Source organism: Python bivittatus, unplaced genomic scaffold, assembly GCF_059951505.1.
Source record: "Python bivittatus isolate LINGU-HERP-01145 unplaced genomic scaffold, Pbiv_v1 ctg000750_np1212, whole genome shotgun sequence".
NCBI lineage: Eukaryota > Metazoa > Chordata > Lepidosauria > Squamata > Pythonidae > Python > Python bivittatus.
In genome coordinates, this window is record NW_028277102.1 from 852966 (window position 1) to 875362 (window position 22397).

The 22397-nt window shown below is 43.6% G+C and overlaps 2 protein-coding genes across 6 annotated transcripts; one reads left to right on the top strand and one right to left on the bottom strand.

Moving 5' to 3' along the window:
- Positions 1-787: 787 nt before the first annotated feature.
- On the bottom strand, positions 788-10515 carry WHR1 (winged helix repair factor 1). 4 transcript variants are annotated; one of them, XM_025172941.2, is made up of 8 exons: positions 10368-10515; positions 6968-7056; positions 6675-6820; positions 5086-5181; positions 4847-4986; positions 3216-3313; positions 2646-2793; positions 788-1349 (listed from the first exon to the last, which is right to left on the bottom strand). In XM_025172941.2, the coding sequence occupies exons 2-8, from the start codon at positions 7050-7052 to the stop codon at positions 1304-1306; spliced, it is 759 nt and encodes a 252-aa protein (XP_025028709.1). In that variant the 5' UTR covers positions 7053-7056; positions 10368-10515; the 3' UTR covers positions 788-1303. The 4 variants fall into 4 exon arrangements, with proteins under 4 accessions (XP_025028709.1, XP_007437892.1, XP_025028708.1 ...); XM_007437830.4 differs by lacking the exon at positions 10368-10515 and adding an exon at positions 9568-9635; XM_025172940.2 differs by lacking the exon at positions 10368-10515 and adding an exon at positions 9332-9505.
- A 549-nt stretch (positions 10516-11064) lies between these two features.
- On the top strand, positions 11065-20339 carry DXO (decapping exoribonuclease). 2 transcript variants are annotated; one of them, XM_007437828.3, is made up of 7 exons: positions 11065-11218; positions 12728-13122; positions 13926-14155; positions 16594-16813; positions 17761-17896; positions 19433-19527; positions 19931-20339. In XM_007437828.3, the coding sequence occupies exons 2-7, from the start codon at positions 12740-12742 to the stop codon at positions 20070-20072; spliced, it is 1206 nt and encodes a 401-aa protein (XP_007437890.2). In that variant the 5' UTR covers positions 11065-11218; positions 12728-12739; the 3' UTR covers positions 20073-20339. The 2 variants fall into 2 exon arrangements, with proteins under 2 accessions (XP_007437890.2, XP_025028707.2); XM_025172939.2 differs by lacking the exon at positions 11065-11218 and adding an exon at positions 11233-11304.
- The last annotated feature ends 2058 nt before the right edge of the window (positions 20340-22397 follow it).

Here is a 22397-nt window from a genome sequence, read left to right on the forward strand (position 1 = left end):
AGGCGGTGGCGGCCAGATTTCTGGGCTGCAATAAATCACTTGGGGTGGGTGCAGCTCAGAAACCGCGGGCTGTTCAAAACCGTCTCTCCAGATGGGGAGAAGGGAGAGTGGCGTTAATTCGTTTTATTTATTGATTTATCATATTCGTATTAACACCTGCGCCTCCGTGGAAGCGCGCGTGAAGCCGAGGACACAAATCACGGATAGCAATAATCATAATTCTTAGTTTCGCGTGGATGAAAAGCTGCTTTCGTAAGAATAGCGTTTGCTGTTCTTTATCGAAGTCTGGTATAAGGCGGCTTCCTATGTCCCGAAGGGCAAATAGGTGCTTAGATTCCCTCGGAAAGGGAGAATAATTATACTATCCAAGCTAGACCCAAAGGGTAATCTCTCATACTCCTGTGAATTGTTCGGACTTTTTACAAGAAGCAGGAAAAAAAAATGAAATTATGATGTATGGATTCAATGACTAGAAATAATAGTGGATAACGGACAAAAATGAAAGCTACGTTGTAAACGCAGAGTAAGAGTTTAGTGTAAATTTAAACTTGTATCCGTTGTGAGGAAAGTCGGAAGTCATTCTAATTTGTATTTTCTCTTTTTTCTTTCTTTCTGCACTTTCGACTTTGTTCTCTTTCTCTTTCATTCTTTCTCTTCTCTATTTTTAATACTAGCTTTTGTTGGTTTTTACTTGGTTGATTTTGAAACCTAATAAAGTTATTTGAAAATCAAGTACTCCTCTGAATTGGAAAAAAAGAAACAAAAAATAATCATGGATATTCTTAACAATAAGCAGGAAGGAAATACGGAACAAGCACACCCCTTTGGGTTTTAATTGCATTTAAAGGCATTTTCCAAATGTCGTCTTTTTGTAACAAGCCAAGTAACAGAACTCATACCTAACATCATACTCGAGGTATACAGAATAAATACCTAACACCATACTCAAGGAATGATTGATTAGGGAGCATGTCTAACTAGGGAGTATTTTCAGCTTACTTCAGCCTCTGTAATTCATGGACAAAGACCGCATCATTTTATTTTACTCTCCTCTCAGTCCCATGCGTGTGACCGTCGCTATGTGGCAGTCCAGATCCTACTAAGATGGTCTCCCACAAGGAGCTACTATCTTAAGTGCAAGTTCTAGATCAGTTAAGGTTACTTTGCTGGGGGAAAGGTTCTTCTGTTCCCACTGATGCTGGTAGTTCAGGCAGAAGACCCTGAGTCCCAACTGGTGAATGTCTCAAGGCAGAATAATCTATCTTAGGCACAGTTCTCTGCTTGATGGTGAAGTGACGCATCTTCAATCATCTGTTAGTCGCAGAAGGGTCCCAGAGGTCGTTGGCACACTAGAGCAAAGGAGAAAGAGGTCATCAAAATTAAGAGCAAGAAAGAATCATAGCCAAACTGCATGAAATGGTGGGAAAAGAAATACAGTAAAACTGCATATTTATTTTCTGCTTCTCAGTATCTGATGCTGAGTTCAGATGTTCAGCAGGGCTAACCCACATGAAAGAGAATGGCCCTTGATGCAACAAGGCAATTATTTAATCATTAAAGCCCTCTGGGGAAGGTCAATATTATCATCCCCCCAGTGTAATCAGAACATTGAGGAGCGGGTTGCAACAATACTCTTCCATTCATAGCAAAGCAACATCTGAAAGTGAGGCTTCCTAGCTGAAATCTCCATAGTTATGTTATACTACAGTGTCTCTCAACCTTGGCAACATTCAGATGTGTGGACTTCAAGTCCAAGAAATTGAAGTCCAGAAAGCTAAGAGTTGCCAAAGTTGAGAAACACTGATTTACAAAGTTTCCAATGTGTTCTATATTTATGGAATTTACAACCATCTTTTTTAGTCATGAGTACATAACATGGGATCCTCCAGATGTTGCAGAACTGCATCTCCCAGTATACCCCACCTCCCCACTATTGATCAAGCTGGGTGGGTCTGTTGAGAGAAGTCTGGGTATAATTCGGGGAGACCACTTTAATAATTATACTGCTCTGGCTTTGACTCGGCTAAAATATAGAGTATCAGGGTGGAGCTTGTTGGTTTGTTCAATTTCCCTTTCCCCCATCCCCAGTTCCTGTTATACAGGTAGTCCTCGACTTACAATGACAATTGGGACTAGAACTTCCATCGCTAAGTGATGAGATCATTAAGTGTGTTGTGCCCGATTTTATAACCTTTTTTGCCACAGTCATTAAGCGAATCACATGGTAGTCAAGTGAATCCAAGTTTCCCCATGGGCTTTGCTTGTCAGAAGCCCCCTGGGAAGGTTGCAAATGGTGATCATGTGGCGCCGGGATGCTGTAACCATCATAAATACATACTGGTTGCCAAGCGCCCAAATTTTGATTACATGACCATGGGGATACTGCAACAGTCATAAGTGTTAGGACCAATCATATGTTACTTTTTTCAGCACCATTGTAACTTCGAATGGTCATTAAACAAATGGATGTAAGTTGAGGACTACCTGTATCAACATTCCAATCTGAGGACTGGGTTCTTTGGGGTAGGGAAAGAATAAATCATTTTACTTGGTTTGTGAGAAGGTCAAAAATCCAAATTGTGTATGTTCCTGGAAGTTGTAAACAGGAGGGAATGGGCAGAAGAGAAGAAACAGGAGTCTAATACCAGTCAACCAGCTGGGCTCCAATGATATCATGAATATGGTAGGGAAGGCCGAGTTTCACAGCACTTGGCGCTTGGCGGCTCTGCAAATCAGACAGTAGGACTTCCTTGTACTTGGATTTCTGGATCATACCCAAGACAGCTTTCCTCCCTAAGAAGAAAAGAAAGGTCAGGGAACAGCTCCTTTCAGAAACACTCTAGCAGTAGACTAGAACACAGAACTGGCCATCCTGTAAGGCAAGGTAATGGAGAAGGGTTTTTTTTTTCCTGCAGTAGAAGTGATTCAGTTTGCAAAAACAAACACCAAAACGAAAGAGCCGCCCTAAGTTATAATGGCTCCAAGAATTTAAAAATACTCAGAAGTCTCTCACACCTAAGGAACTGAAATATATTTGCCAGTTCTGGGTGCGAATTTGGAACTTGATTAGTCTAGTGAAATCTTGAAGGTTTTAAGAGACACAGGCAAGGTTCCTACATTGCTCTAAGTCACAATGTGATTCGTTTACTTGCGTCTCAGCACAATGTATGAACCCAGCCAACAAACTACAGCTAAACAAACTTTTATCAACACACCTTTGATGAAGGATTTGATGAAGCGGCCTGCTCCAGGCACGGCTAGCCACCAGCTCCCAGCGTCACGGACAGTCAAGACTCCAGCATTCACCAGCTGCCTGAAGAAAAGGCAAAAGTAAACGTCCACTGTGATTTATTTGTTCCCTGACCATCAAAATGTAGCTGATTCATAGACTGACAGGGATCTCTGAAGAAAAATGTGCTTTTGGTTTCTTGTATCAGCACAAATCATTGCCTTTTCTGCAGGTGCCGGATCTTAGTGCTGAACAAGGTAAGCCTGCAACTTCTTCCACAATCAGGCATGATGGTTCATCAAGGACTTAAATAGGCCTACAGATGCTACATATGGCAGATTGCTTCATTTGACTTTCTAGGGCACACGTCGTGATTTTGCCCTCCTTCTCCTTATGATCTAGGGTAAACCTACCAAGGAATTAAGCCTTATTTTAAGAGGAGGACTTTATATTAAGCAAAAACACATAGGATTCACTGTTTAGAAGATCAACGAAACCCATTAATGTCTTTAAAAGATGCTACAATTAATTCAGCAAGCCAATTTACAAAACACAGCTATTTGCATTTTTATACTCATATATTCATACCTGGGGTGGGGGGGGAGTAGTGGACATTATTTTAGAAGACCCCCCCTTCTCCTGTTTTCAAACGGGATGAAAATGGCTATTTATTCCAGAAAATAGTACATAGTTAAGTTATGGCATTTAATGCCACAGTCAACAAAAGGACATAAAATACTTTCACAAAGGGTTAAGTCTGTTAATGGCTGTATTATGACAACCATATATTACCTCTGGGATCAGTGGCAGCATTCTTTGAGTACCAGTTACTGGGAAACAATAGAAGATGTCAGCCTTCCGAGGTAGTCCAAACCAGAAGTACAACCGTGAGTAATAACTGTATCTTTATTGTAAGGTTATACAAGCAGAATCTTGCAAGTCTGAATGCACCCCTCCCTTCCTTCACTTTTACTCTCCCGATAACTCAGGAGGGTCCCTTCCGAGACACTTTTTCCAGCCCTCCTCCTTCGGACTCAAATTCCATTTATCAGACCGTTTGCTAGCCTGCGTCTCTTCCTCCTGCCTCCCAGGGTTATTCCCATTACAGAAAATGACTGTCCTGGTTTGAGTTGTCTATGAGAACCCCGAGGTATCGAGTTAGCCACTGGGGGAAACAGGACCCTGATGAGACAAGACTGTGACTTGATTCCGCCAGATTCATGTTCATGTTCCAAAAGGTGCCTGCTGTGACATGTGCATGCATTCTCAGAAAGCAGAGAAACCAGGCTTATCTGTCTTTAAATCACAAGCAAAACTATACAGCAGTGTTTCTCAACCTTTGCAACTTTAAGATATGTGGACTTCAACTCCCAGAATTCCGTAGCCAGCATGGCTGGGTAGGGAATTCTGGGAGTTGAAGTCCACATATCTTAAAGTTGCAAAGGTTGAGAAACATTGCTATATACAGTTACATTGATTTAAAACACACGTACACACAAATTAATGGGTGAGTTTAATTCGGCAAAAGTCCAAGCAGATATAACAGTGAAAGGAGGAAAAAAAATTGTCATGGGACAGCAGGCAAATTGGCAGCCCCGGGACTCATTCTTTGCTTACGTGATTTCTGTGTCACTAAAGCTGAAGTCTCTCAGCATCCTCTTTTTGTCAAAACTGATGTCAGGGCAGGAGGTAAGCACCGAATCTAGGAACTTCTTCACCGTCCTGGCAAACTCTTTCCCAGATATAAACTCCTGCACCTGGGGCCAAAAAGAAGATGAATAATAAATATAAATCGCCAGCTTGCCAGCGCTTCTGCACTCCCACTCCATCCGCGCATTTCTTTGGCAGCAGCAAACCTTAGATACGTAGCTGTCCGTGAACGCCACCACAAAAAAATCCGCTTCAAAGCTGTGCTGAAACATGCGGATCCGGCCCTCATTTTTCAGCTGGCTCTACAGAGAGAAAAGAGTTTCCTAATTCATTTCCAAAATCGGACATGGCAGGCAAGTTTTGAGGAAGGGGCAAAGTGAAGCAGAAAACACACTTTGAGAGGAAACCCCTGCGTCTGCCCAACCATGTGGCAGGGAGAAACAGCAATGATGTTTTGTTATCCAGACACAAAACAAAACCAACCCAGCTTAGAGTTGAGTTCACACAATAAACCCGTGGTTTGAGTTCATGCACTTTCTGGATTCCCCCAATGCGCTGAACCTAAAGGCTTGGCTTGCATGACTGAGAGCTATTAAAAAAAAACAAAAACTAAGGAAAGCTAAAACTAATCAAACCTAGGATATACTGCAGTTGTGGTTGTGATCTTTATGAATCTGCCATTGTGATGAAAGTCATTTGGGTACCCTTCCTTTTTCTGGAAGGCATATGCCCTTTTCCTGCCAGTACCTTCAAAGCTTTATTTCACTGGGATACTGAGAATGAAGGAGGGGAAGGGCAATCCTCAGTGAAAGTCAGTGGATTTCCACTTTTCCTTCATTATATTAGAAAGCCAAGAACTGTAAACCGCCCAGAGTCCCCCATTGTGGGGAGATGGGTGGGGACAAGCCTACTAAATAAATAAATAATAAATAAATAAACTGCTTATCTGGGGCTCCCACTTCTCTCCCTTCCAGGCAACTTGGCTGAACTGGCAGGTGGAGGAAGATTGGACTTGAAGCTGATAAAGCTCAACATCAGAAGACTTGTCTTCGGGTGAGCCATGCAGCAAAGGAGCAGGGTTTTTTTCCCCTGCACACACCACATCCCCGTGGTGAGAGGTCTCAGGTTGTGAGGAGGCTAAGTCATACCCCCATCTTCTCTTCCAGAGTTCTAACCCTCAGAAGCTTGTTGTAATGCTTTCAGGAAACTTCTTGGGGAAAAAAAAAATCTCGCCTGTTTGGGATAGTCTGGATACCATCTTTGATGTAGAGTCAACTATGGAGGTGTCTAGACACTTTTCTTGAATAGGTAAGAGTGGATCAGTGGACATGAACTGGCTGCTTGGAGTGGTGCATTCTACCACTTGTCCACTGGAACCATGTCCAACTTGGCTTGGAGCTTCCATTTGGGAGAGAGGTAGAGGTGCCTTAGCTAACATCTTGAGAGAAGATGCTAGAGAGGATGCTTCTTGGTTTATATAAGGCAATTATTAGACCTCTTCTTAAGAAGCCTGTCTTAGACCCCCCCCAAAATGGGCAATTATTTAATTAATTTATTTATTTATCACATTTTTATAGCCACCCATCTCACACAAAGCAACTCTGGGAGGCATACAACTGAATAAAATAACAAATGGATAAAAACAAGCATGATAATTACAGGCCAATCTCTAATCTACCACCTTTCTGGCTTTGATTGGGCTGCTGTGACCACCATCTTGACTAAGGGATGTTGCTGTATGACCTGTATATCCCTGTTGATGCTGCTGTATGACAACCAGGGAGAAGTTTCTTACCAGATACCGGTCCACAACCGTACGATCCTTGACAAGACTGTAGATCTGATGCCTCAGAATTAAAGGTGGCAGAGAATCGTCAAATAACTTTCGAGGGAAGAGAGATACCAAATTCTGAAGAGCAGCTTCAACTGCTGCCGGGCCCTCTAAGAAAAGGAACAGTAATCTGAACTCAGAAGTCTCACCACTTAGCATTTCCTAGAAGACTCTCTCTGACGCTCTTTAGAAACTCCACCCTTCTCGTTAGCCAGCCCCATCAGGTACCTCGTGCATAGCATTTCACTCTTTCTCACCCTGTCCTGAAGGTTCTGACCCGAGAGCCACCCGTCGCTTCTTGGCCTTGAAAGTATCAGAGAGGAGCTGGCGCTTCCGCTTCATAGGGCTGGAGAGAATGGGGGAAGGCTTAAGTATAAAATGTATAATATCTTTATATTATATAATTATAATTATATAGTAATTATATCATATAAAATATTATATATAAGTACTATAATTATAAGACATAATAAGATACAAGATACAAGTATGTAACCAGTCTCTTGACTCTTGCTCATTTAGCTGTAGCGTTCCCCAAATCTTTTCTTTGTTATCCCCCATTCATTCTATATCGCTTCCCCTTTTCAAATTATTTCCTTTTGTTTAACTCATTGCTTTTCTTCCATGAAAACAGCTTCTATGTGGCTACCCACAAAACTATATCCCCTCTAATAACCCCATCTATACAGTTCCTTGATTCTCATTCCAGCAAACACCCTACAGACTTTTTTATATTTAAAATGGTCTCATGTAAATCTTTGGTCTTACGTACCCTCATGATTGCCTCATTTCTTTGGCATCTTTTTAAAACTGCTGGATTATATACAATATCAGACTGGCATTAAGCAAACTAGTTCTTCCCTTAAAACTTCACTATCACATCAGGAACAATGTAAGTTCCTTTATTTCGGTATGTCAGTTATGACATATGCAGATACAGGAAGGCTGTTATACTGAATTACACTGCTGCCCATTTTTTTGTATTTATTTTACAGGACTGCAAATTCTATTATGCTTTATTTTATTTCTGCTTCATTTCTTGGCTTTATATTCAAATATACATTGCCTCTTTCCCCTACCCCATTTTTATACAGCAAAGCCCAAAGAGCAAGAAATGCAGGAAAACGCAAGTAATGTATGGATCAATGTACATACAAAAAAGTTACGTTTAATAAGTGTAAGGAGTAGAAATTACCTTTTAACAAAACCTCTTAGTAACAAACTAAACTCCTTAATAACAAACTTCCTAGTAACAAGGCTTTCTGAGATTTAATGGTTAATGTGATTAGACTTGGAATTTGAATGTGTTTACAGAAAGGAAGGGGTCACACACACCAAGGTGAGAAATGGGGATGAAAGCTAAGGAAACAAGTGTTGCCTTTTATTGGTAAGAATGTGCGAATCAGGGAAGGAAGAAAAGATAACACAACAAACAGTTATTTAGTGAAGACAGATGGTCCTGGGCCTTGACACTTATCTCAAGAAAATTATAAACTGTGAACAAGAAAAAAAGGGGTTTGGCAATCATTGTATAATGTATTTGTTTTAGGCGTCTTGGATAGGTTGTGAACTCAGATTTGCCCCCCCCCAGGGCAAAAACGAGGCAGGACCAATGTGACTTGTGAAGGGATGCATAAAAACCTTGCTGAAATCTCTCATGGTGCGCTTCTTGCAGCCTGTTAGCTGAGAAGCGTCAGCCTTTGCAAATGCTTGGAAATAAACTTTGCCTTTTCAAATCCAAGAAGGATTATTTGTGCAGCTTTGTTTCTCACAATAAGACATACACGTTAATCCAGTTAGGAAGCCCTTAAGAAATCCAATAAAGGGAACAAAGTTCTACCACAGTTTATGCTGCATAATGAAATTATTAAGCTTTAAAGCAGGGGTCATCAACGTTCATCTGCATAGGGGCTAGAGGCCATGTCTGTGAGTGGGTGGCAAGCCATTCTCTCCCTGTCTCTTGGATGAACATACTTGGGAGGACTTTTTGGGGCAAACCATGAAGACACAGAGAGAACTGCTCCTGTCTGTGCTCCTGCACTCTGAAGATGCCGGTCACAGGTGCTGGCGAAACGTTAGGAAACAAGACTTCAAGACCACGGCCACACAGCCCGGAAGACCCACACCAGCCAACATGTTTCTTTCTTACAGAAAAGAAAGGAAGGCACAGTCAAAGGGGGAAATGAGGGTGCGGAGTCATGGGCCAGGTGGATATGATATTTCTTTTGGCGATTGCAGGCCAGATGATTTTGGGTGGTGGGCCAGATCCAGCCTGTGGGCCGTAGGTTGCTAACCCCTGCTTTAAAATATCACAACTGCACCTCTGCTAATTCATCAACCTATTTACATATACAGCAGGATCTAAGGCAAGATCTGAACTTAGAATAAAAGCTCCCTCCTGATGAAGTGAATGGAACTTTCCTCCACACCTTTCTTTCTGAATGCACCGAAACAGGCAACTGTATAGAAGGAAATCAGGCAGGGGGAGATTTGCTCCTCTCTCCTAAAATGTTACCCCACCCCTCCCTCCTTTACAACAATTAATACAAAACATCACACCGTAACTCCCCGCGGGTGATGATGAATTTTACTTCTTCCCCACCCTCTCCCAGCTTCCTCACGTGACTCAGGAGCTCCCAGTTTCTTTAGCAAAGGCTTTCAGGGCACAACCCAGCATCAACTCTCTCCTTCCTTCCGGCTGCCGCCTGCGTTTATCCTCCTTTCACCTCCGAGCTCCTCTCCGGCCTCGATTTAAAAATCTCCCTCCCTGAATCCTAACTTCCAGATCCCCAGTGACTCCCCCCACCTCCCCCCATTGATTTCACTTCGAGCTGAATCTCGAACGCCCCTTTCCTACCCCTCTCAGTCCTCACTCGCGTCGTCTCTCTAGCCGGTCGTCGGCAAAGGCTGACGTCACGGCCTAAGAAAGAGTCTTCTTGGGGCTGGCCTTCTGGGAGGCGGGAGAAACGTAGCTTGACTGACAGTAGGGAAATCCAATGACTTCCCCGTCCGGCTTAAAGGGAGAAAGGCGGGCTTGGCTACTATTTAGACCAGCGTTTCTTAAACTTTTTGCTCTGAGGACCCCTTCCCACTTTTAAAAATTATGGAGCACCCCAAAAGAGCTTTTGTTTGTAGGGGCTACATTTATCGATATATACCATATTAAAAATTAAAATGGACGCGTTTGCAGAATATTTATTTATTGAATCATGTAAAAATAACAATATTAAACCCATTAGATATTAACATAAATAAGGTATTTTTCATGAAAAAACTATTTTTTAACAAATAAATAGTAACGAGAAGAGTGACACTGTTTTAAATTTTTACAAATATCTTCAATATCTGGCAAATATTTTTGATTTCGTGGACCCCTGAGGAGGTCTTGAGGGACCCCCCCCAGGGTCCTCGGACCACAGTTCAAGAAACATGAATTTGGACCAGTGTTTTTCAACCTTGGCAACTTTAAGATACTGGCTGGGGAATTCTGGGAGTTGAAGTCCACGCATCTTCAAGTTGCCAAGGTTGGGAAACCCTGTTCTAAGTGATTATGCAAGGACCCCCCCCACTGCCCCCAAGCAAGCTGAGGTAGTTTTGGAGGGAGACAGATTTTGGATTTAAACGTGGCTGAATGGGAGGCAACTATATCTGACTCACCTGATCTTGCCCGGCAATCTTCTCTCTTGGTCCTCTTTTTAAAAATTGTTGCAGATGGACAGCTGCTAAAAACTTCTTCTTTCCAAAATGATTTTTCAACTTTCCAGTCTAACTTACTCCTCTGGGATACTGAAAAGTCAGCCGAGGTTGGCTATGCTCAAAAATATATAAGACGAAACAGTAATTTATTTATTAGTTTGTTTTCAGGCTGCTGTAATCAACAAGGCATAAAAACATAATATTGATGTAATAAGACTCTAACCCACCCACCCCATGATGATTAACTGTATTGAGATAAATACAGATTTCAGCATCTTCCAAAAAGTATCAGGATGGGTTCAAGGGGACATTTGCCTAAAACTACCTTCCCCACGTCCTCCAAATGTCTCAGACTCCAATTCCCATTATCCCCGGCCTGCGGTTGCAGCAGAACAAAAGCAAAAGCCACCAGGTTAGGAAAGTCTAACCCAATGTTTTCTCAACCTTGGCCCCTTTAAGATGTGTGAACTTCAACTCCCAGAATTCAACTCCCCCTGCTGGCGGGGGAAGTCCACACATCTTAAAGGGGCCGAGGTTGAGAAACGTTGCTAACCTACAGGCGCCTGAAGGTGGCTTCGACTGCCATCTAGTGGCCACACGTTGACTTACACGGCTCCCAAGGAAAGCGGGAAAAGAAAGGGCGGTGGCTTCCTCTCTTAACTGGCGTCCTTTGATGACGCAACTTAGAGCAAAAAAAATTAAATTCCGAAAAGCGGCCGCTCCGACTGGGCTTTGAGGGTGGCTTAAAGCAAGGCGTGCGACCCCTACGAGGCGGCACGCATTCCCGGCGCTCGGTAGTGACGTCACGGCAGGTAAGTTGGGAGTTCGGAAGAGGTCGACAGGGAAGGCTCGGGTGGGATCTCCCTGTCTCTGATTGGTTCTCGGAATCCAAGGCCAGGTCAGAGGGCAAAGGGCAGAGGTCAGCTCCTAAGCCATCCCAAGTGGAATTAGGAGCCAGGAGTTTGGGGTTCCTTGTTCTACTATGCAGATAGAAAAAGAAGTTAAAATCATTGTCTAATTCAGCTATACAGAGAATGGGGAAAGAAGGAGAGGAGATTAAAGGCTTTCTAGCGGTAGCAAATCATGGTTAGTTCACACATCATACTAAGCCATAATATAGCTTAGTACTCCTATGACATGCTAGCCAAGTTGTTTGAGTACCCAACATGCTGAACCAAAACCTAACCACGTTGGCTGAATACAAAAGCGTTGGGCTAGCAAATGTACAAGGGCGTAGTGTTGTTGGGGCACCATAAGATTCGATGTTAGTATTTACTGTGCTGCTTGGGAGGACCGAGGGTCTAACTCAGAATAAGACACTTCTACATTTGCAGTCTCCCAAAGGCTAAAATTGGCTCCTAATTCCCAATCCCTATTTCCACACAGATGTGTGAGCACTTGCATTGATGCAGGCCAGCCAGTGCAACTCTGTGGCTAAGAAATCCCCCCTTTTGAGAAGCTTCAGCATTCTGTTCAACCAGAGTGTTGTGACGGATTGTCTCTACGAGGAGGAGAGCGATGGGGGAGATCGAGGCTATCAGGAGGGAGGGGGTGCATGCCAGGAGGGGGGAGGAGGCAAGAGGCAACACGGTCTGCAGGGGGAGCGTGGGAAGTGAAGGAGGTTCAGGATAGCCACTCCCTAGAATCTCCCAGGGTATACCCACTAGTTGCTGTAGTATAGATTTAGTTTGGCAAGATTCTGTCTATACAGTGTAAGCAAATAAAGGAACTATATTCGACTGGACCGTTTCATTGTTGTTCTTGGGCTGGGCCTGGCAGGTATTGTCTTTGGCCCCTGTTTTAATATGTGATATTTCAGATGCCAGGCAGAAACTAAGAAACTACTGTAAAGGACAGTTATCGTATTAAAAGAAAACTTGGCTGTGCCAAATGATGCTTGCTTGGAAATTAAAGACTGGCCCTTGAAAACACCTCAATATTCTGCATACGACCCATACTAATAACTAATAATACATCTGAAAATGAATGAGATCCTGGTAATTTGGATACCCAGGTGATAATTCTCTGCTGTGACTTGCGTCTTGCTTATAATGTAAGGCTAGCAATACTGGTCAACCTTACAGAATTGTCAGAAGGCTAGCACAGAGAAAATACACGAACCACAAAGCAAAAAGGTTCTCTTCGTAAATTAGGTACAAAAGGTTCTTTTTTATTATTAATAATAATATTAAATATTAGGTTAAAGTCTTAAAAGCTCCTTTCGACCTTAGCCTCCAAACCCACAGGAGTAGTAGGTGAGGACAATTTCTCACGTACATTTCTGGAGGCAAAAGTTTCATGCTCATTCTTTTTATTATTAGTCACAGACACTTATGAAGCACACAGCCAATCCCCGGTCTCGTGACCAAGAGGACCATGAGGGTGAATCCAAAGCCAAGCATCCAAAGACTGATTCGAAGGCACCCCTTACTTTGTCGGTTACCCCGTCTCTATATGATGCCCCTTTTCCTTTTTACCGGCGGCCAGCTGAAATGGGACAGTTTTCCCTAGATGCCAAGCGCGGCTTCCATGGAGATGCTCGTCAGCTGCGTTACTATGCCCCACCCCCTTCTGAAGGCCCCTCCCCTGGATTTGACTTGCGTGATGGCTACCGCGACCGCTACGTGCGGCGAGATGAGAGCATCCGTGAAGGACTGGAACACCTGCTGAAATGGATTGCACAGAACCGGAAGCAGTTACAGACTGAGGACAAAGGGTGAGAAAGAGTCAGACAAAGGGTTGGATTGGTAGGGTTTTAATTGGCTGCAAGGCTGGAGGTTTCTTCTTGTAAGTAGTTGCTCTATAACTAGATTGGGTTGATTCTGAACACAAGGATAGAGAACCTGTGGATCACACTTGTCCACCTCTCTCCTCAGCCACTGGATTTCCCCCATCAGCAACATTTGGGGAGTTATAGCAGCACAATTTGCAAATAAATATTAGACTATTACATTGAATGAAGCCTCCCAATGCAAAAGAAAAATAATCCCCCCCCCCCCCCGATGTCAGGGCCAAACATAGAGTTTAAAAAATGCCATCTCCCCAGCTGCAAAAATTGGTCTGGCTGGGTTCTAACACAGTCTCGGACATCCGGCAATGGCGTTGCCAATTGTCAGGCACCTGCTGCCCATATTTAACTGCAGGTGCCTGGAACTGAACCAGAGTTGTTCAGTATGCAAAGGCTATGTTTATTCCTGACTTTGGGGTAGGGGTTAAGGCACCAGGCTAGGAAACAGGAGACCACGAGCTCCGCCTTAGAAATGAAGCCAGCTGGATGACCTTGAGCCAGTTCCTCTCTCTCAGCCCTAGGAAGAAGAAGCCACTTCCAAAAATCTTGCTAAGAAAATTCCAGGGACTTGTCCAGGGAGTCCCCAGGAGTGAACACTGACTCAAAGGCACAAAAAAAATGAGCTCCATACCTTGCCTTGGGTCTGTTGGGATTAGACAGACCTGCTTTCTTATCTTATCTTAAAATGGTTGGTTCTTCATAATCTCTCTCTCTCTCTTTCTGTCCTGCAGGCGGCCTCTGAACACTGACTTTGTGACTTGGCGGGGACATCTCACCAAAGTGCTGACCACCCCATATGAGGCTCAGGAGGGGTGGTTGTTCGCTGTCACCCTCTTCCGAGGGACTCTGTACATCAGCGAATTTGAAACGGAGGCTGCCCGCAAACAGCGGGAGCAGCGCTCAGAACTGCTGAAAGAGCTCATGTATATGGGATATAAATTTGAACAATATATGTGTGCTGGTAAGGTTTCCGGAGAGCCCCCGGCTCTGAAATGAAAGCCAGTTCTTGGGGGCCATGCTCAGTTTTTTTTTCAAGTTCCTGAACTGGGCTGGTGGTTGCTCTCTTTTTTGGAGGGTTTGAATCTCTGGGAACAATGCAGACGATGTAGGAGGAGAGCCGTGTTTGTCTATGGTAGCCAAAACTGGAAAAAAGTCTAGGAGTGCCTATGAGGGGTTCTTTGGGGAAATGGTACTGACCCCAACAAGGAGGGTAGTGTTATCTTCCCTGTGTTTTCAGGGAAGGAGATTATTATACAAAATATTGAACAAATGTTGTAATCTTTACTTATTTCTGAATTTCTTATTTAACTCTTACCATGAAATCTGTACAATATATCTATGGATCTCTTCCTACATGTGTTAGTATCTAAATCAGTGTTTCTCAACCTCGGCAACTTTAAGGTGTGTGGAGGCTGGCTGGGGAATTCTGGGAGTTGAAGTCCACACACCTTAAAGTTGCCGAGGTTGAGAAACACTGCTCTAAATCCTAAATATCCCTATTTGTAGTTCTTTTCCTTCTTTGTCTGCCAAATATACTTGGCTGAGCTGTAATGATCTCCTTAACCACCTTGGAGTGAGCTGGCTTTTGCCTTCAGGTGTAATCAGCTCAGCACTGTGGCAACGCGTTGGCTTTGCACAGTCTTTCGGTCAGTGTTGGTGGGGGGGGGGAAGGTGTGTTGCCAGCTGCTGGCTGTAGATGGTCAGCATTTCTGGGGGAAGTGGAAGTAGAACAACTGCCAGGCTGTGCTTGCCCTTTCAGCCCTTTCACTGTAGGGTGGTTGGAATTCACGCCCGCTCTTCTTGCACTATCAGTCGCCAGCTGTGCTGCCCTTTATCCTGGCATCTGCTTTCCTCCTGCACTTCCTTCCCTTCCTGTTCTCCCACAGGGCAAGAGTTTCCTTCTCACACACACATGCACACGCCAAGACTGAGGTGCTAGTGGTGTTTTAAAATTGGGTCCACTGCTCCTCAGGCTACCTTTATATATATTATTCAAATAGATTAATCGTGAGGAATCTTTCTGAATATTAGATTAAAAATGATTTCTTACTATGTAAATGTTTAGATATTAGAGTAAGAAGCGAATACATTTTCTACCTATACCTGTACCAAGGAAAGTTGGAAGCTACCTTCTTTTTCTCATGTTCCTTTTTCTCCCTCCTCTCCTTTTTTTTCTTTTTCTTTTTTTTCTCCCCCCCCCTTTTTCCCTTCTTTTTTTCTTTGTTTCTTTTGTATTTTAACTTTTGTGGAAAACTTAATAACGTTTTTTTTAAAAAGTGGGGGAGGAGGGGGTTGAGAGAAAAACAAGAAGGAGGGAGGGAGGAAGGAAGGAAGGAGAGAAAGATACTGACTCCTGCCATGCTGTTGTCCCACAGTACCTGTTAAGACTTGCAAATGTTATGATAAGGCATAAGGTACAGCTCACAAAAGCTTATGCCTTATACTAAAATGTGTTAGTCTTAAAAAGGTGCTACCAGACTCTTTCTGATTTTGGGAACAATTTAGTATCATAAGAGTTCTGTATTTGCAGTGACTCTAATGTGTGGTGCAAGATACAGGTAGTCCTCGTTTAGCGACTGTTTTGTTTAGCGACCACTCGCAGTTACAACAGTGATGAAAAAGTAACTTTGTGACCAATCCTTGCATTTACAGCCTTCACAGCTCTGTAAAGCAAAGGAAAGCTGAAGAAAGATCGTAAGTACAGTTGCGGTTTCACTTAGTAACCGCTTTGCTTAATGAGCGAGTTGCCAGTCCCAATTGTGGTCACTAAATGAGGACTACCTGTAATCCTTGTTGCATTTAATTAAGTCATGTCACACCTTCTTTTCAGGCACTCAAAGCCATTGTCAACCGAGATAAACCGATTACTAAAAACAGCCCTTGGAGCAGGAGCAAATACACTGTGCGTGCCAAAGTGGTGAGGTTCAGTCCCATCCCATACAGTTACAGTTAGATTCATTCTGTGCATCTACTGCAGAAGATTTGAGCCCCATGCATCTGTAGTTATACCAGCTACCTAGTGTGATCCACGGGATCAAATCTAAGACCGTCTGCATGTGAATAGTCTTCTCTATTTCTGAATAACGCCCCCCTCAACTTTGCCCAGGACCTTAACACATCAGATGAAGTCTATAGAATAAGATTGAAATTATTTTCATTTCCTGTGTCTCCCCTCCTAGTACTTTTGATCTGTGCATACATTATATACACACACGCACACATATATAAAAATCTGTTCTTGATCACAAGAGGATGGTAATCAGTTCATCCAGCTAACGATTGACTGAATGGCCGCAATGCTACCTCTAGTTTATTTGACTATACAGCTTCCTGAAGGAGTGACCCTAGGCAGCTAGTGGTAACTTCCAGGAACTGCCCAAACTTCCTGTTCTTTTCCAGATACTCCGGACGGGATTCCTGATCCAACTGGCGTGGTGAACACAAATGAAGCTTTCTGCACAGTGATTCGGTCCCGCCTGGGTAATCACTCACTTCTTTTCTCTGGAGAGGTAGATTGTACTGATCCCCGGAGCCCTTGGCCAGATCCACCAAGTTGTTACGTGGAGCTGAAGACTAGCAAAGTCATGCACAGCCCTGCTCAGAGGAGAAGTTTTTACAGGTGAGGAAGGAGCAGTCAAAATGGTGTTGGAAGCTTTCTCCTTGCCACTTGCATCTGTCCCCCAGCCACCTCTCCTGCTGCTGGCTCCTAGGCTGGGGGAGGAAAGTGACAATTACTTTGGAGAGAAAGAGATTTCAAGAGCTGTTCGTGTAGCCCTCCCACAGCTCCCAGCCCCAGGCTGCTGGTGCAATCGCATTGCTTTTGATGTGTAGAAGACCAAACAGCTTAACTTTCTTGCAATCCCCGATCGATCTACTCTGCAAGAGGGGAAAAAAAGAAAAAAGAAACAGGTCAGGCACAGGACAATGCGTTCTGACTGCAATGGTGATCCTGTGACTGAGGGACGCTGTGAAGGTCGTAAATGGACCATGAAGTTATTTTTTCAGCAATGTCGTAACTTCAAATGGTCTCTGAATGAATGGTCAGTAAGTGAGGACTATCTGTAACTGGCACCATTAACTGCATGTTTGGCATGTTGTCATGCCCTTGGCAGTGGAAGTTTCTTCGGTATGCCATGGCTTAGCATAATGTGTGAACACAGAGTCTTAGTGCCACCAGCCTCCATTTAGATCACTAAAGAGAAATATGGCAATGCTTCAGGAACAGCCCATCATTCCTCAGAAACATTGGCTTGTGAAGCTTCCTCCATAAGATGATCCATAAGGGTAGCAAAACTTGGTGGACTGAAAGAAGTTTGAGTGGAGCAGAAAAAAGGAACCAGGAATAAGTCAACATCTCTGCATTATGCTGTGCCTCAGTTGGTAGTCAGTAAGCCAACAACAGGTTGTAGTTCCAAATTCTGGTGTATTGCCCAAAATCAAACCATAGATGATTAATTGACCCATTTGCTCATCATGCCAAGAAAACAAAGCACTTTCCAGCTTACTGGGTAGCGTTCTAAATACAGATTTAGGTTAGTTACAGTCATCTGTCTCTTTTCTTTTCAGGCACAAGCTAATTAAGTGGTGGGCCCAGTCTTTCCTTCCAGGAGTGTCCCGGATTGTGGCAGGATATCGAGGGCCAGATGGCTCAGTTGTGGGGCTGGAAAGTTTTGAGACTATGAAAATATTCCAACTCATTCGGGTAAGTTTAACCTCAGGAAAGGCCTGCCCCTTTGGGATCTCAACAGGGGCACCCTCGACAGGGTCCAGAACATCAAGATGGCAGCTGCAACCATGCAGTTGAAGCCCTGCCACATTTTCACACATATTGCACACCCCTGAATTTCAAGTTGCCTGATACAAACCTTCTCTGGATGCAGTTGACTTTGATTCTGCTAAGCATCTTAAGAATGTTGGTAGATCTTTGGGGTTTTGTTGTGTTATGTTCTTATTGGATTTTGTTCCCGGTCATTCCCTTTTTCCCTTGCTGCTGTTTTTAACCATTGTTTCCTCTGAATGAAAAAAAAATCACCTGCACACATTCAAAGGACATCATCTACTCTGTAGTCTAAAACTATAAGACAAAAAGGGCCATAGGAACTACGACCCACTCTCAAGTTGGAATGGGTGGGGTGCAGCTAAAGCAGTGAAAATTAGATATGGATCCAGTTGGCTATTTGGAAAGATAAAGTCACTCAGGAGTAAAGTTGTAGAATGGGTCAGTTACATTATCTCAGCCATCCAACTTGGGGAGATAATATAGCTGGATTACGCTGCAATCCTGTTGTAAGAAATGTTAAGATACTGCCCTAAGCCAGGTCTTTCTACGTATTGTTGCCTACAGATAGGAAACCTGTTGCTGCACCATAACTTCTAGCAATCCCATCATAAAAGATGCTGAGAACTGGAGGGCCTTGACTTCTCCATCTGTTGTAACCCACAGCGAAATTGGAAATTAGCCTTGGATCTGAGCGTCTCTCTTTTCAGTGGTCATCTTCAGCACAAAAATGTGGGATTGTATGAAGACAAAGTTTCCTCACTCCTAAACTGGGGATTTTTCACTGAACAAACCAAAAGAAATAAACTGGACCATCCACAGCTTCATAAATTATCCCTTGTGGAAACTTAAATGCTCTAAATTAGTTATTATCTGTCAAAATGTCATATTCATACAAACTTGATATCCTTCTTAAATAACTTGAGAATGCTTGCTTTCCTCTAGCGTGTCCTCTTTAGAGAGAATGTTTCCGTTTCTGTGAAGTTACATGTTCTTGTTTTCTCCAGTACTTTTCCTTTGGGGCTGCCCTTCCCATCCTCCAATTTGATCCTTCAGTCTAAGGGTTAGAGCGTTTCTTTTGCTTTTGAAGTGGGTCACTTGCAACTTCCTTGATGGCCAAAACTGAAACTATCATTGCTGTTCCGATCAAGGAAGGATCATTTGTTCATAGAACAGATTAACCTTGGATACCAGCAAGATTACTTCTTTTAAAGGCTTGAAATGAAAAGATATATACGTGGTTGCATGTATGCCCCAAACCAAAAGTCCTGGTTGGATTAATTCTAAGTCAGTCAGTCAGTCAGTCATTCATTCATTCATTCATTCATTCATTCATTCATTCATTCATTCATTCATTCATTCATTCATTCTTAAATTTGTATGCCGCCCATCTCCCCCCAACAGGTGACTCTGGGTGGCTCATAGTTAAAAAGTTATACTCTTTCTTCCCTACTCTGACAGGAAGATCCAGGCTGCTGGAAGCCAGCTGTGTGTATGAATTTCTGTGCTGCTTTTCTAGCCTTTTTGAAGACAGTGGTGACGGAAGACAATCCAAAGTGAGTAGTTATAATTTTGACATGCACGGCAGTAAACCATGTTCATCCAGCAGTTGGCTAGACTGAGAAATGGAGCCTGAGGCCCTCTGGAAGTTGCTAAACTCCTAGCAACCACAACTAGTGTGGCCAATGACAAGGGATGCTAGAAGCTGGACTTCAGCAACATCTGGAAGGTGATAGGTTCTCCATCTTTGCAAGACTTAGGAGAGATATGTCTCCTCTTCCGTTCTCAACCATTGGTAACAGTGAGGTGTCAAAAGGTGATCCTGAAGAGAGAGCCCAACAATCCTAGCTTCTGCAACCATGGTGGTGGATGATGGGAACTGTTTCTCAGTGCTCTCTAGGGAACTGAACATCTGCTGCTCTGATCTCAAACTTTTGCTTCTTCCTTCCTCTCTCCCAGGTTGGTTCATCTCTTTGCCTGGGACCCAGGGCACCCAGTTTCCTTCACGGTGCATCAGGATTCTCAATATTGTTTCCTGCCTGACTGGTATGTGGAGTCTTTGAGTGCAGAGAAGCCCCCAACATCATGGATCCCAGGCTGATGCACTGGAAGCCAAGCTGGTCTTGGGCCTAGAAGCTGCTGCACCTTACAGGCTCAGGTGGGTGGTAGAAGGAAACAAACACCAAGAATCTGTTACCTGCTGCTTGGAGAACGGGGAGACAGAGCTATGGCACTGCTGTGTCAACAAAGGAAGGAAGAACCAACTGCTCACGCATTGTCTCCTGCTGGTGCTTCTGGAGCATGTTCTTTCTCATGTCACCTGTGGCTTACATACAATAAAAGGAGGGAGCAAAAGTGTAACTATGAACTAGAGAGTTTCTTTTCTGTTGGTGGGGGCCTAATTGAAGCCAAGTAAGGTGGTTTGAGAATGGATGAGGTTTGCATGATGTTCAGCCAGTTGTGGGTAATTTGGGACACACATTATTCCTAGTGTATGAATTGGATCAGTCTGTTAGAGGGAAGGACCAGAACTTTGCAGGAGATGACCTCCTAGGGCTATCAGGTGGACCCAGGGTCCTCTCCTGCTAAAAGCTGCTTGCTCATGACCCAGCATTGTGGTTGTCCATCACAGTAGGTAGATTCCCAGTGTTGCCTGGCAAAGAGCAGTGGCTTCATGGGAGCCCCTGAGTCACACAGATTTGGAGCAGATGAGAGTTAACTGCAGTTGGTGTCATGCACCCTGCTAAGCTGAGAATCAGATCCCATTTAGGGTCTCATGCAATGCATGGTTCTGGCCATGGAGATACGCAAGGCTACTCAGGTTAGTAAAGGCAGCTTCTGTTGCTCTCGTGGTGGCAAAAATTGGCTACAATAAATTAAACTAAGGTGTACAGCTCTACAATACAGATGGTGGAAAATGAGCAGTGGTCTCAAGCTGAGTAAAGAGGGATACCTCTGAATGTTTGCAAGCTTCTAGTTTTGCCGAACTCTATAACCCATGATGTGTGAGTGTGGGGAAAGAATGAGAAGAGATCCTAGGGATTCATGTTGCACTTGTCATCCCTGGTTCCCTGGGCATTTTCTTGTGCAAGGTGTTTGTTTCCTGTTGCAGAATAAATTAGCCAACATCACACACGACCAGTCTTTGCAGCCATAACAGCTAGAATTTTGCCTTGAAAAAAATAGGGTTCTGCTTCCAACACATGGAATAAGTGCAGTTTTAGGTACTCCATCTCTTTAAACTTGGCGCTTAAGATTTACCACTAACTTTTCCCACTGGCATCCTGTAACATTGGCTAGGAATTCTTGGAATTAAAGTCACAGTACATCTGGAAGACATCGAATTGGAGAAGCCAATACTTTCATCTTTGAATCTTCAAGAGTGCCTTTCAGAAGTATTAAGGCTTCTCATGTTATTCCTGCACTGGACAGAGGGTTGGATTAGAATCCAGTGTTTCTCAAATTTGGCAACTTTAAGATGTGTGGACTTCAACTCCCAGAATTCTCCAGCCCCAGCCAACTCCCAGAATTCTGGGAGTTGAAGTCCACACATCTTAAAGTTGCCAAGTTTGAGAAACACTGGTTTAGATGACCTTCAAGGTCATTCTGGGATTCCACTGAACCCCAGTTTAGCCAGTACTTGACTGCTTGGATGAATCCTCAAATTAGTTCTGTAGGAGATTGTGGGGAGTGGGAGACAAGTTAAAAGCCCCTTACCCAAATACATCTTCCCAGGGAAAACAAAGCACCGGCTCAGCTATATGGCATCAAATTGGGCAACTACCCCATGACAAAAACACTTTCCCAGGGAAACTAAACTTGTCAGCTCAGCCATAAAACACAAGGTTAAGAAATACTGATAAACTGGGAGAAAGATCCTGGGTAGCCAAAAGAACATAACTCCCTAAAAAGAAACTATGTCTGTGGCATAATTGCCTGTGTTCTTTCAAAACTTCATTGTCTTTGTAGTCCTGCCTCATTACCTCCTAGTTACACCCTAACAGCCTCACTGACCATGCCACACACACAATATGTTGCATCCAATGAGATGCTTGGCTGCTCCATCCAATCAAATACAGATCCTAATTGATTCTAATTTGCATCAGTCTATGAAGAAGGGCTGCAACTCTACTCTTCTTCAGGTCTGTCTTTGCCTCCAGTGTGGTCAATCTGTGCTTCAAGGTGATGTGTCCTGGTTTCAAATGTACCCCTACCAATTCTACTACAATCCCACTAACATGTAGAAAGTTTCAGGCAGAAGCAATGTATCAGAGAACAAGTCATCTATAAGCCCATCACCCCTCAAAGAGAGCTCTCCAGCTTCTCGGTGGAGACATCCAAGAAGGGCGAGGCCACCTGCCTCTATTAATAAAGGACACTGTTATCAAAGGGCTATTAATGTTCCTCCTGTTCAACTGAAATCTAT